This window comes from Lepidochelys kempii, chromosome 3 (assembly GCF_965140265.1).
Source record: "Lepidochelys kempii isolate rLepKem1 chromosome 3, rLepKem1.hap2, whole genome shotgun sequence".
Lineage (NCBI taxonomy): Eukaryota > Metazoa > Chordata > Testudines > Cheloniidae > Lepidochelys > Lepidochelys kempii.
The window spans coordinates 195,577,182-195,593,226 of record NC_133258.1 but is presented as its reverse complement, the minus strand read 5'-3'; the positions used below and the strand labels follow the sequence as shown (position 1 = coordinate 195,593,226).

General features: G+C 48.4%; 2 protein-coding genes across 6 annotated transcripts in view; one reads left to right on the top strand and one right to left on the bottom strand.

Moving 5' to 3' along the window:
• WDPCP (WD repeat containing planar cell polarity effector) overlaps positions 1-16,045 on the bottom strand; it is a 278,133-nt gene that overhangs the window by 220,117 nt on the left and 41,971 nt on the right. The gene's annotated exons all lie outside the window — the stretch shown is intronic.
• Positions 10,360-12,306, top strand: LOC140908344 (uncharacterized). Its single transcript, XM_073335312.1, has 2 exons — positions 10,360-11,073; positions 11,661-12,306. Exons 1-2 carry the CDS (start codon positions 10,491-10,493, stop codon positions 12,200-12,202), a joined length of 1,125 nt encoding a protein of 374 aa, XP_073191413.1. The 5' UTR covers positions 10,360-10,490; the 3' UTR covers positions 12,203-12,306.

Below are 16,045 nucleotides of genomic sequence, written 5' to 3'. Positions count from 1 at the left end.
TCCAAAACTGTATGGAGGGCTGGGTAGGGAAGGCTGTGCCTCCCCAAACCCTAACCGCCCCCTCCCTGACTGCCCTCCTCAGAACCTCTGACCCATCCAACCCCCCCACTTTTTGTCCCCTGACTACCCCCTCCTGGCACCCCCTGCCCTTAACCACCCCCTGGGACCCCACCCCGTATCCCATCCCCCCCTGCTCCCTGACTGCCCCGACCCCTATCCACACCTCTGCCCCCGATAGGCCCCCCAGGATCCCAACCCCCCTCTAAAGCCCCTTTCAGAATGCGACCCTGCGAACATGGGCGGAGGACTTAGGAGGAGCAGGGGTAGCCGGAGAGAAGCGGCGGTTTCCCCTTCAAAGTGCTGCTTCTCTCCGGCCGGCTGCGCGGCCACCCAGTGCTCCTCCTGATTCCTCCGCCCACATTCATCATGCTCCTGCCACCCGCCTGCTCCCCCTACAGGTGAGCCTCCATCCCTGCTCTCCCCTGCCCCTGCAGTGCAACCCCCTCCCGTGCTGGCGGCGCGGAGCGCTGAGGCTGCGGGGGAGGGGCTGGGGACTAGTCTCCCCGGCCGGGAGCTCAAGAGCTGGGCAGGAGGGTCCTGCGGGCCAGATGTGGCCCGCGGGCCGTAGTTTACCCACCTCTGGTTTAGGGTGTGCCTTTTGCCTTCCCCATAAAAATCTGCCCAGCTTGACCAAGATATAAGCCTTAGAAAAATCACAGTTCGCACGTGGTTAGTAGGGAATTTTTCAACTTTAATAGTTAATTTTCCAAAGATTCTGCACTCACTGTGAACATGCCTGAGCCTCTCACAGCTTCTAGTGATGACCAGACTTCACATGCACCATCTCCGCAGAGCAACAGAGCATATTCTGTCTAGCTCAGAGCTACCTGGGTGAAACTGGACTTTTCCTGTAATGGCTGCTTCCAGTTGCTCAGGCCAGGGTGGGACCAGGCTAGGGTGACCACCCGTCCCTTATTTTAAGGGACCGTCGTTGATTTGTCCCTTAGGGTGATCACCCATCCCTTAGTTTTAATACATTTCAATACATCTTAAAATAAGTACCATTTTAAACATTAAACTGAAGCTTAGGATAATTGCATTGTACACCCAAGGGCAGTAGAAATGTACACTTGAGAGAAAATATGCTAAGGGAAAATGTGTTTTCCTAAAATGTCCCTTCAAAGTTGTCCATTATTTTTCATGCAGTTTTCCCTTATTTCCATCCAACAAAGATGGTCACCCTAGGCCAGGCTATGGAACTGGGAACAGGGAGCCTGTCTCTTCTGGATTCTCAATAATGCCCCTCCTCCCCGCACCCAAGCAGCATGGACAAGGAAACCTTCTGATTCAAATGCAGAGAGGACAAAAGTCAGACCAAGTAGGAAGGAAAGGATTAGACTGGGACTGATGAGGCTGGCACTGGAGGGGGAAGAGAAATTGGGACTGGCTGGGCAAGGAGACTGGGGCTGAGAGGGAGGGAGAGACAGACTGGGGGCTGAGGGGGAAAGGGGAAGGTTGGGCAGTTGGGCTAGGAGACTGGGAGCTAAGGGGAGAGATTGAGGCTGGAAGCTGGTAAAAGAGATAGGGGAGGGGGAACTGACAGCCAGTTGGCTTGGTAGGGGGCAGACATTGAGATTAGATGAGGAGTTCAGGGGAGGAGGCAAGACTGGGACCGTCTGAACAAGGAAACTGGGACTGGGAACTAGTATGGGAGGGAATGGGGACTGGGCGGTGGGCAGACAGATCTGACAATCAGCTGAAGTGTGTGGGGGGAACTGGGACTATCTGGGAAACAGGAGTGGCTCAAGGCACCAGCAAAACAAGCAGGTGCTTGGGGCGGCACATTTCCAGGGGCGGCATTCTCCTGCTGGCCATGCTGCCCCGAGAAATGTGCCCCCGCCGCCCCAGCTCGCCTCCGCTTGGGAGGGAGGGAGGAGAAGCGGAGCGGCGGCGGCGCACTCAGGGGAGCAGGCGGAGGCAGAGTGGAGGTGAGCTAGGGTGGGGAGGGGTTCCTCTACCCCCCGCCTCCATTACTTCCTGTGCTTGCCGCCCCCTCCCCCGCTCACCTCCGCTCTGCCTGCTCTCCTGAACATGCCCTCGCCTGAGAGGGAGGGGGGAGAAGCGGAGCGGAGGTGGGTTCAGGGGAGCAGGCAGAGTGGAGGTGAGCTAGGGTGGGGGGTTGCGGGTGGGGAGCCGCAGGAAGCAATGGGGGGGGGGAAATGCAGCACGCCTGGGGGAGGAGGCAGGGCCGGGGATTTGGGGAAGGGGCGAGTTTCATAGATTCATAGATATTTAGGTCAGAAGGGACCATTATGATCATCTAGTCTGACCTCCTGCACAATGCAGGCCACAGAACTTCACCCACCACTCCTAAAAAAGACCTCACACCTATATCTGTGCTATTGAAGTCCTCAAATTGTAGTTTGAAGACCTCAAGGAGCAGAGAATCCTCCAGCAAGTGACCCATGCCCCATGCTACAGAGGAAGGCGAAAAACCTCCAGGGCCTTCCAATCTGCCCTGGAGGAAAATTCCTTCCCGACCCCAAATATGGCGATCAGCTAAACCCTGAGCATATGGGCAAGATTCATCAGCCAGATACTACAGAAAATTCTTTCCCGGGTAACTTGGATCTTACCCCATCTAAAAACCCATCACAGGCCATTGGGCCTATTTACCATGAATATTTAATTACCAAAACCATGTTATCCCATCATACCATCTCCTCCATAAACTTATCGAGTTTAATCTTAAAGCAAGATAGATCTTTTGCCCCCACTACTTCCCTCGGAAGGCTATTCCAAAACTTCACTCCTCTGATGGTTAGAAACCTTCGTCTAATTTCTAATCTAAATTTCCTAGTGGCCAGTTTATATCCATTTGTTCTTGTGTCCACATTGGTACTGAGTTTAAATAATTCCTCTCCCTCTCTGGTATTTATCCCTCTGATATATTTATAGAGAGCAATCATATCTCCCCTCAACCTTCTTTTAGTTAGGCTAAACAAGCCAAGCTCCCTGAGTCTCCTTTCATAAGACAAGTTTTCCATTCCTCGGATCATCCTAGTAGCCCTTCTCTGTACCTGTTCCAGTTTGAATTCATCCTTCTTAAACATGGGAGACCAGAACTGCACACAGTATTCCAGGTGAGGTCTCACCAGTGCCTTATATAACGGTACTAAAACCTCCTTATCCCTACTGGAAATACCTCTCCTGATGCATCCCAAGACGACATTAGCTTTTTTCACAGCCATATCACATTGGCAGCTCATAGTCAACCTATGATCAACCAATACTCCAAGGTCCTTTTCCTCCTCCGTTACTTCTAGTTGATGCGTCCCTAGCTTATAACTAAAATTCTTGTTATTAATCCCTAAATGCATGACCTTACACTTCTCACTATTAAATTTCATCCTATTCCTATTACTCCAGTTTACAAGGTCATCCAGATCCTCCTGTAGGGTATCCCTGTCCTTCTCTAAATTAGCAATACCTCCCAGCTTTGTATCATCTGCAAACTTTATTAGCACACTCCCACTTTTTGTGCCCAGGTCAGTAATAAAAAGATTAAATAAGATTGGTCCCAAAACTGATCCTTGAGGAACTCCACTGGTAACCTCCCTCCAACTTGACAGTTCACCTTTCAGTAGGACCCGTTGTAGTCTCCCCTTTAACCAATTCCCTATCCACCTTTCAATTTTCCTATTGATGCCCATCTTATCCAATTTAACTAATAATTCCCCATGTGGCACAGTATCAAACGCCTTACTAAAATCTAAATAAATTAGATCCACTGCGTTTCCTTTATCTAAAAAATCTGTTACTCTCTCAAAGAAGGAAATCAGGTTGGTTTGGCACGATCTACCTTTTGTAAAACCATGTTGTATTTTGTCCCATTTACCATTGACTTCAATGTCCTTAACTACCTTCTCCTTCAAAATTTTTTCCAAGACCTTGCATACTACAGATGTCAAACTAACAGGCCTATAATTACTTGGATCACTTTTTTTCCCTTTCTTAAAAATAGGAACTATGTTAGCAATTCTCCAATCATATGGTACAACCCCTGAATTTACAGATTCATTAAAAATTCTTGCTAATGGGCTTGCAATTTCTTGTGCCAATTCTTTTAATATTCTTGGATGAAGATTATCTGGGCCCCCCGATTTAGCCCCATTAAGCTGTTTGAGTTTCGCTTCTACCTCAGATATGGTGATGTCTACCTCCATATCCTCATTCCCATTTATCATGCTACCATTATCCCTAAGATCCTCTTTAGTCTTATTAAAGACTGAGGCAAAGTATTTGTTTAGATATTGGGCCATGCCTAGATTATCCTTGACCTCCACTCCATCCTCAGTTTTTAGCGGTCCCACTTCTTCTTTCTTTGTTTTCTTCCTATTTATATGACTATAGAACCTTTTACTATTGGTTTTAATTCCCTTTGCAAGGTCCAACTCTACTTGACTTTTAGCCTGTCTCACTTTATCCCTACATATTCTGACCTCAATAAGGTAGCTTTCCTTACTGATCCCTCCCTTCTTCCACTCCCTATATGCTTTCTGCTTTTTCTTAATTACCTCTCTAAGATGCTTGCTCATCCAGCTTGGTCTACAACTCCTGCCTATGAATTTTTTCCCCTTTCTTGGGATGCAGGCTTCCGATAGCTTCTGCAGCTTTAATTTAAAATAATCCCAGGCCTCCTCTACCTTTAAACCCATAAATTCTTCAGTCCAATCCACTTCCCTAACTAATTTCCTTAATTTTTGAAAGTCAGCCCTTTTGAAATCAAAAACCCTAGTTGCAAATTTATTTTTGTTAATCCTTCCATTCAGTTTGAACTGAATTAGCTCATGATCACTTGAGCCAAGATTATCCCCTACAACCATTTCCTCTATGAGATCCTCATTACTCGCCAAGACCAAATCTAAAATGGCATCCCCTCTAGTCGGTTCAGCAACTACTTGTTGAAGGAATCCATCAGCTATCGCATCTAGGAAAATCTGAGCCCTATTATTATTACTAGCACTCATCCTCCAGTCTATATCTGGGAAGTTAAAGTCTCCCATGATCACACAGTTTCCATTAGTATTTACTTTATTAAAAACATTAAAAAGGGCTCTATCCATATCCAAATTAGATCCCGGCGGTCTATAGCACACCCCAAGCACTATCCCAGGGGAGGCTCTAATAGCTTTCTTCCCCAATTTAATTATTGCCCAGACAGACTCAGTCATATCCATTTCATCGCTTCTTATTTCTTTACATTCTATCTCATTATTGATATACAGTGCTACTCCACCACCTTTACCTTTATTTCGGTCTTTCCTAAACAGCACATACCCTTCAATACCTGTAGCCCAGTCATGACTACTATTCCACCAGGTCTCTGTTATACCGATAATATCTGGTTTCACTTCCTGCACCAGTAACTCTAGTTCCTCCATTTTGTTACCTAGGCTCCTTGCATTAGTGTACAAACATCTTAATTTTTGCTGTTTGGCCTCACTCACATTCTGTACCCTATTAGGCACGGTTATTTTACTACCAGTATAACCTATTAGACTTGTATCTACACTGCCCTTCCTCCTACCTACAGCTGTATCCACTCTTACTTCATTTTCTTTCCACTCTATGCTAAATTCTGGCGTGGAGATTACCTGGACATCTCCCAACCATCTCCCCCAAATTCCTAGTTTAAAGCTCTCTTAATCAGTTGTGCCAGCCTCCATCCTAGAAGTCTATTTCCTTCCCTACTCAGATGAAGTCCATCCCGAGAGAACTGTCCTCTATCCATGAATGCCTCCCAATGGCCATACATCCCAAAGCCCTCCTTATAGCACCACTGCCTAAGCCATCTATTGATAGTCATAATCTTGTCACACCTTTGTTGCCCTTCTCTAGGAACAGGCAGAATCCCACTAAAGATCACCTGAGCCTCAATTTCCTTAAGCGTCCTCCCCAGCCTAACATAGTCTCCCTTAATACTTTCCAGTGAGAATCTAGCCGTATCATTTGTTCCCACATGAAGGATAATTAGGGCTTAAAAATAGAGTTGGGCTGGAGCCGGGGTGGGGGGGATGAAAAAAAAGCAGGGGTGGCCAAAATGTTTTTGCTTGGGGTGGCAAAAATCCTAGAGCTGGCCCTGCTGGGAAAAGAAACCAGGAAAGGGGGTGGGGTGGGCACAAGAAGCCATGGGGAGGGCTTGCATTGGGTGAGGAGCCTGGAGCAGGGGACTAGGACTGGGAGCCAGTGGTGAGTGGGAGATCTGACAAGGACCTGGGAAGGGGAAACTGGGACAGGCTGGGCAAGGAAATTAGGGACAAGGAGTTGGGCTAAGTGTACAAACTGGAATACGGTGGACAAAGAGACCGGAATTGGGTGAGAGGAGAAGGAGAGACTAGGAGTGGGGAGGGACTGGGACTCATACACTGAGCTCAGAGTGGGAGGCTAGGACTGACTGTGCAAGAAGACATAAAAACGGCCATGCTGAGTTGGACCAATGGTTCATCTAGTCCAGTACCCTGTCTCTGACAGAGGCCAGTGCCAGATGCTTCAGAGGGAATTAACCGAACAGGGCAATTACAAGTGATCCATCTCCTGTTGTCCAGTCCCAGCATCTGGCACTTGGAGGTTTAGGGACACCTGGAGCAAGGGGTTGCATCCTTGACTATCTTGACTAGTAACCACTGAGGAACCTATCCTTCATGAACTTATCTAATTCTTTTTTTAACCCATTTACAAAGGTGCTGCCTTTCTAGTTTCCCCAGGAGTGCTTGATCCCCGCTCTACCCCAGGCCTCGCCCCCAGACCACCCCTTCCCCAAAGGCCTAACCCCACCTCATCCCACCTCTTTCTGCCCCTGCACCGCCTCTTCTCACCCCCACCCCATCTCTTCCCACCCCCTCCCCCCAGCGCACCCCAACCTCGCTCTGCCTCTTCCTGCCTCCGCTCCTTCCCCTTCCCCTACAGTGCCTCCTGCATGCCACTGAACAGCTGATCGCCGGCAGGCAGGAGGTGCTGCGGGACGGGGGAAACTGGCTGCCAGTGGGTCCTGAGCACCCATTTTTTTCCTCATGTGTGCTCCAGCCCCGGAGGACCCATGGAGTTGGAGTCTATGCCCAGTTACACTTTTGGCCTTCACAATATCCCCTGGAAATGACTTCCATAGGTTGACTGTGCAATGTGTGAAGAAGTACTTCCTCAGTACTTTTTACTACTTCTCTTAGTTTTCCCAATCTTTGATCTCTTCTTCTCCCTCTCTTCCTGCTTCCCACTCCTCCAAGTCTCTCTCTCTTACCTCTCCCACTTCAGTCCTCTTCTCTTCTTCCCCTTCTTAGGTCCCCTCCCTTTCCTCTTCTCTCCCCATCCCCAATACATCCACATTTCCCCTTCTCTCCCCTGGGCTGAAGATCCTCCCATTCACACAACCTCCTAAGAAGGAACCATTGTTTCAATCAATAGCAGGACGGAGAGATTGCTCACCTTAAGCAGTAACTGGAGTTCTTCAAGATGTGTGTCCCTATGGCTGCTCCACTTCAAGTGTGCATGCACCCCATGAGCCTTTGATCAGAGATTTTTGGCAGGACCTGTTTGACCTGTACATGCGTCCTACACATCCTTGTACCCCATATCAAGGATATATATCACAGCACCAGCAAACAGCCTTCAGTTCCTTCTCCACCACAAAGTCCACAGAGGAAACTCTGAAGCAAAGGGGAAGGAGAGTGGTTTGCGGAGCGCGAATAGGAGGATACATCTCAAAGAACTCCACTGCACAAGGTGAGTAACCTCTCCTTCTTCTTTGTGTAGTGTCTTCTGGGGTGTTCCACTTAAGTTGAGTTCCAAGCAATATTCCTCATCAGGAGGAGGGAGCTTTGGAGCAGAGTCCAATACTGAAGACAAGACTGCATACCCAAGGGCAACATCTGACCTATAAGAATGCACCACTACATAATGCTTGGAAAAGGCATGTATCACCATAAGAACATAGGTTTCAGAGTAACAGCCGTGTTAGTCTGTATTCGCAAAAAGAAAGAGAGTACTTGTGGCACCTTAGAGACTAACCAATTTATTTGAGCATAAGCTTTCGTGAGCTACAGCTCACTTCATCGGATGCATACTGTGGAAACTGCAGAAGACATTATATACACGGAGACCATGAAACAATACCTCCTCCCACCCCACTCTCCTGCTGGTAATAGCTTATCTAAAGTGATCACTCTCCTTACAATGTGTATGATAATCAAGTTGGGCCATTTCCAGCACAAATCCAGGTTTTCTCACCCTCCGCCCCCCCCACCCCCACAAACTCACTCTCCTGCTGGTAATAGCTCTCTGGTCACGCAATTACAGACATGAAGGTCGCTATCTTACAACAAAAAAACTTCAAATCCAGACTCCAGCGAGAAACTGCTGAATTGGAATTCATTTGCAAATTGGATACTATTAATTTAGGCTTAAATAGAGACTGGGAGTGGCTAAGTCATTATGCAAGGTAGCCTATTTCCCCTTGTTTTTTCCTACCCCGCCCCCCAGACGTTCTGTTTAACCTTAGATTTATGCTGGAAATGGCCCACCTTGATTATCGTGCACATTGTGGGGAGAGTGGTCGCTTTGGATGGGCTGTTACCAGCAGGAGAGTGAGTTTGTGTGTGTATGGGGGTGGGGGGGTGAGAAAACCCGGATTTGTGCTGGAAATGGCCCACCTTGATTATCATGCACATTGTAAGGAGAGTGATCACTTTAGATAAGCTATTACCAGCAGGAGAGTGGGGTGGGAGGAGGTATTGTTTCATGGTCTCTGTGTATATAATGTCTTCTGCAGTTTCCACAGTATGCATCCGATGAAGTGAGCTGTAGCTCACGAAAGCTTATGCTCAAATAAATTGGTTAGTCTCTAAGGTGCCACAAGTACTCCTTTTCTTCATAAGAACATAACATAAGAACGTAAGAATGGCCACATTGGATCAGATCAATGGTTCATCTAGCCCAGTATCCTGTCTTCTGACAATGCCAGATGCTTCAAAGGTAATGAACAGAACAGAGAAATCATTAAGTGATCCAACCCCTGTCATTCAGTCACAGCATTCTGCAGTCAGAGGCTTAGGGACATCCAGACCATGGGGTTGCATCCTAAGTTCCCTGTAAGCTGCGCAGCAGGCTATCAAGGGCCGTGCAGGCGGGGAGAGGCACCCCTCCCCCAGCCCAGCCCCGCCAAAGCTGTCGAGGAGAGGAGTCCCTCCCCCAGCCCAGCCCAGCCCTGCCACAGATGTTTTCAGAGAACTATCCACATTGACTCTAAGATCTCTTTCTTGAGTGGTAACAGCTAATTTACACCCCATCATTTTGTATGTATAGTTGGGATTATGTTTTCCACTGTGCATTACTTTGCACTGATCAAGATTGGATTTCATCTGCATTTTGTTGCCCAGTCACTCCGTTTTGTGAGATCCCTTTGTAACTCTTCACAGTCTGCTTTGGACTTAACTATCTTTAGTAATTTTGTATCATTTGCAAACTTTGCCATCTCTCTGGTAGCAGTGGTGCCAAACACAACTGCTTAGGGGACACCAAGTTAGTATGACACACCTGTTTCCTCACCAGTACCAAAGGAGCCTGCGTGAGTTGTTTAGGCAGAGAATGTAGTGAGGGAGCTGTAGGTACCACCTTTTTAAGAGGTAGAATGTTTAGACTCCTTCCTGGCATGGTCCTGCCTCTGCAGTACTGAGGATGTCTTTGATACCGAGGCATGTTTGGTACTGTGACCCCATCAAAGTCCAAGTTGCAGCCTTGCAGATCTCAACTATGGGAATATGTTTAAAACCACCCAGCTAGATAGAGACTTTGTGGAATGGACTAATACCCTAAAAGAAGGTTATGTAATCAGCAGATTCATAACATGGAATAATGCACCCAGAAATCCACCCAGAGACCGTGGACTCCTTGTACCTGTCCACAACAGAAACAGCCTGGGAGACTTTCTAAATGATTTGGTTCTGTCCAGATAGACGGCTAACACCCTCCTGACATCCAAGATATGGAAAGCAACGTCCTCCCTGGTCTGATGTGGTTTTGGAAAATAACTGGATGATGGATGACTTGTTTGATGTTAAATTCAGATGACACCTTAGGTAGAAACTTGTCTACACTAGGACTTTAGGTCGAATTTAGCAACGTTAAATCGATTTAAACCTGCACCCGTCCACACAGTGAAGCCCTTTATTTCGACTTAAAGGGCTCTTAAAATCGATTTCCTTACTCCACCCCTGACAAGTGGATTAGCGCTTAAATCGACGTTCCCGGCTCGAATTTGGGGTACTGTGGACACAATTTGATGGTATTGGCCTCCGGGAGCTATCCCAGAGTGCTCCATTCTGACCGCTCTGGACAGCACTCTCAACTCAGATGCACTGGCCAGGTAGACAGGAAAAGAACCGCAAACTTTTGAATCTCATTTCCTGTTTGGCCAGCGTGGCAAGCTGCAGGTGACCATGCAGAGCTCATCAGCACAGGTGACCATGATGGAGTCCCAGAATCGCAAAAGAGCTCCAGCATGGACCGAACGGGAGGTACGGGATCTGATCGCTTTTTGGGGAGAGGAATCCGTGCTATCAGAACTCCGTTCCAGTTTTCGAAATGCCAAAACCTTTGTCAAAATCTCCCAGGGCATGAAGGACAGAGGCCATAACAGGGACCCGAAGCAGTGCCGCGTGAAACTGAAGGAGCTGAGGCAAGCCTACCAGAAAACCAGAGAGGCGAACAGCCGCTCTGGGTCAGAGCCCCAAACATGCCGCTTCTATGATGAGCTGCATGCCATTTTAGGGGGTTCAGCCACCACTACCCCAGCCGTGTTGTTTGACTCCTTCAATGGAGATGGAGGCAATACGGAAGCAGGTTTTGGGGACGAAGAAGATGATGATGAGGAGGAGGTTGTAGATAGCTCACAACAAGCAAGCGGAGAAACCGGTTTTCCCGACAGCCAGGAACTGTTTCTCACCCTAGACCTGGAGCCAGTACCCCCCGAACCCACCCAAGGCTGCCTCCTGGACCCAGCAGGCGGAGAAGGGACCTCTGGTGAGTGTACCTTTTAAAATGCTATACATGGTTTAAAAGCAAGCATGTGAAAGGATTACTTTGCCCTGGCATTTGCGGTTCTCCTAGATGTAGTCCTAAAGCCTTTGCAAAAGGTTTCTGGGGAGGGCAGCCTTATTTCGTCCTTCATGGTAGGACACTTTACCACTCCAGGCCAGTAACACGTAGTCGGGAATCACTGTAGAACAAAGCATTGCAGTGTATGTTTGCTGGCATTCAACCAAAATCCGTTCTTTATCTCTCTGTGTTATCCTCAGGAGAGTGAGATATAATTCATGGTCACCTGGTTGAAATAGAGTGCTTTTCTTCAGGGACACTCAGAGGTGCCCGTTCCTGCTGTGCTGTTTGCCTGTGGCTGAACAGAAATGTTCGCCGCTGTTAGCCACAGGGAGGGGGGAAGGTTGAGGGGGTAGTCACGCGGTGGGAGGAGGCAAAATGCGACCTTGTAACGAAAGCACATGTGCTATGTATGTAATGTTAACAGCAAGGTTTACCCTGAAAGAGTGTAGCGACTGTTTTATAAAATGTGTCTTTTTAAATACCGCTGTCCCTTTTTTTTTCTCCACCAGCTGCATGTGTTTCAATGATCACAGGATCTTCTCCTTCCCAGAGGCTAGTGAAGCTTAGAAAGAAAAAAAAACGCACTCGCGATGAAATGTTCTCCGAGCTCATGCTGTCCTCCCACACTGACAGAGCACAGACAAATGCGTGGAGGCAAATAATGTCAGAGTGCAGGAAAGCACAAAATGACCGGGAGGAGAGGTGGAGGGCTGAAGAGAGTAAGTGGCGGGCTGAAGAGAGTAAGTGGCGGGCTGAAGACAGGGCTGAAGCTCAAATGTGGCGGCAGCGTGATGAGAGGAGGCAGGATTCAATGCTGAGGCTGCTGCAGGACCAAACCAGAATGCTCCAGTGTATGGTTGAGCTGCAGCAAAGGCAGCTGGAGCACAGACTGCCACTGCTGCCCCTGAGTAACCAACCGCCCTCCTCCCCAAGTTCCATAGCCTCCACACCCAGACGCCCAAGAACGCGGTGGGGGGGCCTCCGGCCAACCAGCCACTCCACCACAGAGGATTGCCCAAAAAAAAGAAGGCTGTCATTCAATAAATTTTAAAGTTGTAAACTTTTAAAGTGCTGTGCTTAAAGTGCTGTGTGGCATTTTCCTTCCCTCCTCCACCACCCCTCCTGGGATACCTTGGTAGTCATCTCCCTATTTGTGTGATGAATGAATAACGAATGCATGACTGTGAAGCAGCAATGACTTTATTGCCTCTGCAAGCGGTGATTAAAGGGAGGAGGGGAGGGTGGTTAGCTTACAGGGAAGTATAGTGAACCAAGGGGCGGGGGGTTTCATCAAGGAGAAACAAACAGAACTTTCACAGCGTAGCCTGGCCAGTCATGAAACTGGTTTTCAAAGCTTCTCTGATGCGTACCGCGCCCTCCTGTGCTCTTCTAACCGCCCTGGTGTCTGGCTGCGCGTAACCAGCAGCTAGGCGATTTGCCTCAGCCTCCCACCCCGCCATAAACGTCTCCCCCTTACTCTCACAGATATTGTGGAGCACACAGCAAGCAGTAATAACAGTGGGAATATTGGTTTCGCTGAGGTCTAAGCGAGTCAGTAAACTGCGCCAGCGCGCCTTTAAACGTCCAAATGCACATTCTACCACCATTCTGCACTTGCTCAGCCTGTAGTTGAACAGCTCCTGACTACTGTCCAGGCTGCCTGTGTACGGCTTCATGAGCCATGGCATTAAGGGGTAGGCTGGGTCCCCAAGGATACATATAGGCATTTCAACATCCTCAACAGTTATTTTCTGGTCTGGGAATAAAGTCCCTTCCTGCAGCTTTTGAAACAGACCAGAGTTCCTGAAGATGCGAGCGTCATGCACCTTTCCCGGCCATCCCACGTTGATGTTGGTGAAACGTCCCTTGTGATCCACCAGAGCTTGCAGCACTATCGAAAAGTACCCCTTGAGGTTTATGTACTCGGCGGCTTGGTGCTCCGGTGCCAAGATAGGGATATGGGTTCCGTCTATAGCCCCACCACAGTTAGGGAATCCCATTGCAGCAAAGCCATCCACTATGACCTGCACATTTCCCAGGGTCACTACCCTTGATATCAGCAGATCTTTGATTGCGTGAGCTACTTGCATAACAGCAGCCCCCACAGTAGATTTGCCCACTCCAAATTGATTCCCAACTGACCGGTAGCTGTCTGGCGTTGCAAGCTTCCACAGGGCTATCGCCACTCGCTTCTCAACTGTGAGGGCTGCTCTCATCCTGGTATTCATGCGCTTCAGGGCAGGGGAAAGCAAGTCACAAAGTTCCATGAAAGTGCCCTTACGCATGCGAAAGTTTCGCAGCCACTGGGAATCGTCCCAGACCTGCAACACTATGCGGTCCCACCAGTCTGTGCTTGTTTCCCGAGCCCAGAATCGGCGTTCCACAGCATGAACCTGCCCCATTAGCACCATGATGCATGCATTGGCAGGGCCCATGCTTTCAGAGAAATCTGTGTCCATGTCCTGATCACTCACGGGACTGCGCTGACGTCGCCTCCTCGCCCGGTATCGCGTTGCCATGTTCTGGTGCTGCATATACTGCTGGATAATGCGTGTGGTGGTTGATGTGCTCCTAATTGCCAAAATGAGCTCAGCGGCCTCCATGCTTGCCTTGGTATGGCGTCCGCACAGAAAAAAGGCACGGAACGATTGTCTGCCGTTGCTCTGACGGAGGGAGGGGCGACTGACGACACGGCTTACAGGGTTGGCTTCAGGGAGCTAAAATCAACAAAGTGTGTGCCTGTACATCAAGGAGTATTTCAGGCAGGACTGCACGGAGGGTTCCAATAAGAAATGGTGCACCAAAGTTATCGTTGTTATTGGAACAAGGAGGTTAGCCTGGCCTCTGATTGATACATGGCTAGATTTACCTCGCTGCACCTTCTCTGTAAGTGACTGCAGTGTGATCTAGAAGAATGAGTCCCCTAGACAGGGGAGGGGAGGAAGCAAATCTGGTCTATTTCTTGTTTTGATCCACTCCATCTATCTTTTACATCTTTGGCTGGCAGCAGACGGTGCAGAAGGACTGCATGCCATCCACATCTCATGGCTGCTCGGCAGAAGATGGTACAGTACGACTGCTAGCAGTCCGTATCGCCTGCCCGCTCACCATAAGACGGTTCAATAGGACTGACTGCAGGACTAAAGAGAATGACCTGCTCAAGTCACTCCAAATTTAGTCCCTGCGCCCATGTCTGCCCAGGCGCTCCTGATCGACCTCACAGAGGCGACCAGGAGCACCTCAGACATGACGATGACGGCTACCAGTCGTACTGTACCGTCTGCTGCCACAAGGCAAGGGGTTGCTGCTACTGTGTAGCAATGCCGTACCGCGTCTGCCAGCATCCAGGAGACATAGGGTGACGGTTACCTGAGCGGGCTCCATGCTTGCCGTGGTATGGCATCTGCACAGGTAACTCAGGAAAAAAGGCGCGAAATGATTGTCTGCCCTTGCTTTCACGGGGGGTGGGAGGGTGGGAACGGGGGCCTGACGATATGTACCCAGAACCACCCGCGACAATGTTTTAGCCCCATCAGGCATTGGGATATCAACCCAGAATTCCAATGGGCAGCGGAGACTGCGGGAACTGTGGGATAGCTACCCACAGTGCAATGCTCCGGAAGTCGACGCTTGCCTCGGTACTGTGGAAGCGCTCTGCCGAGTTAATGCACCTAATGCACTTAGAGCATTTTCTGTGGGGACACACACACTCGAATATATAAAACCGATTTCAAAAAAACCGACTTCTATAAATTCGACCTAATTTCGTAGTGTAGACATACCCTTAGGATGCAGACATAATGAAACTTTGTCCTTGAAAAACAGTGTCACAGCCAGGGCCACTATTAAATCTCCCATTTTCCCGACCCTTTGGGCAGAGGCCATTTTCATGGAGAGATGAAGGAGAGGCCATTTTCTTGACCACCAAGAAGGCCATTTTCATGGAGAGATGAAGAAGGAAACAGGTGGCAAACCGTTTGAATGAGGATTTCATAAGACACTTAAGTACTAAATTTAAGTCCCATACAGGGTGGGTTTTCTAATATGAAGAAAAAGTTTTTTCAACCCCTTAATGAATCTCACTGTCATGGCATAAGCAGATACTGAGAATCCCTCACTGAGGAATGAAAAGCTGTTATAGCTGCCAAGTGATTTCAGAGAACTTATAGATAGTTCTGCCTTTTTTAATTCCAAGAGACAGTCAAGAACAGCAGAGTGGGAAGAATGAACAGACAAAAGACATCACTTCTGCAGAACATGAAATCTCTATTCTCGCAAGCCATCGAGTAACCAAGCCCTGAGACGAAGAATTCCTAGGCTGCGATGGAGAATCTGACCAGAGTTTTGAGAGAGAAGATGGGGAACAGATGGAAGACTCATCGCTGGGTGAATAGCAAGGTGCCTGGGCCTCACTGGAACTATTAATATGATCTTGCTTTGTTTTGTTTGATGTTTTATTGCTTCAGCACAAAGAGAAGGAGATCCCAATGGATCTTATGGAATCATGGGAATTATGGTCCTGGAATCATTCAGGATGTACAGAGTCTCATAGGTGGATTCAGCAAAGAGTTTTACTCCGTAAAAGAGGAGGTCTTCAACTGTATTTTGGACCTCTCCAGGGAACCCAGAGAGCTGGGGCCAGGATGCCCGATGCATCATGACCGCTGTGGAAACAGAATGAGTCGCAGTGTCAGCTGCAACTCAAGAGGCCTGCAACCAAGTTCTAGCTAATAACTGAGCCTCTCTAATGATGGACTGGAATTGCTCATGATGTTCAGTTGGAAGTTGGTCAATAAAGATGTAAACTTAAAATAACTGGTGTGATTATATTTAGTGATAAGAACCTGGTAATTTGTGATCCTAAACTGAATGGTCACAGATGAGTAGGTGTTAT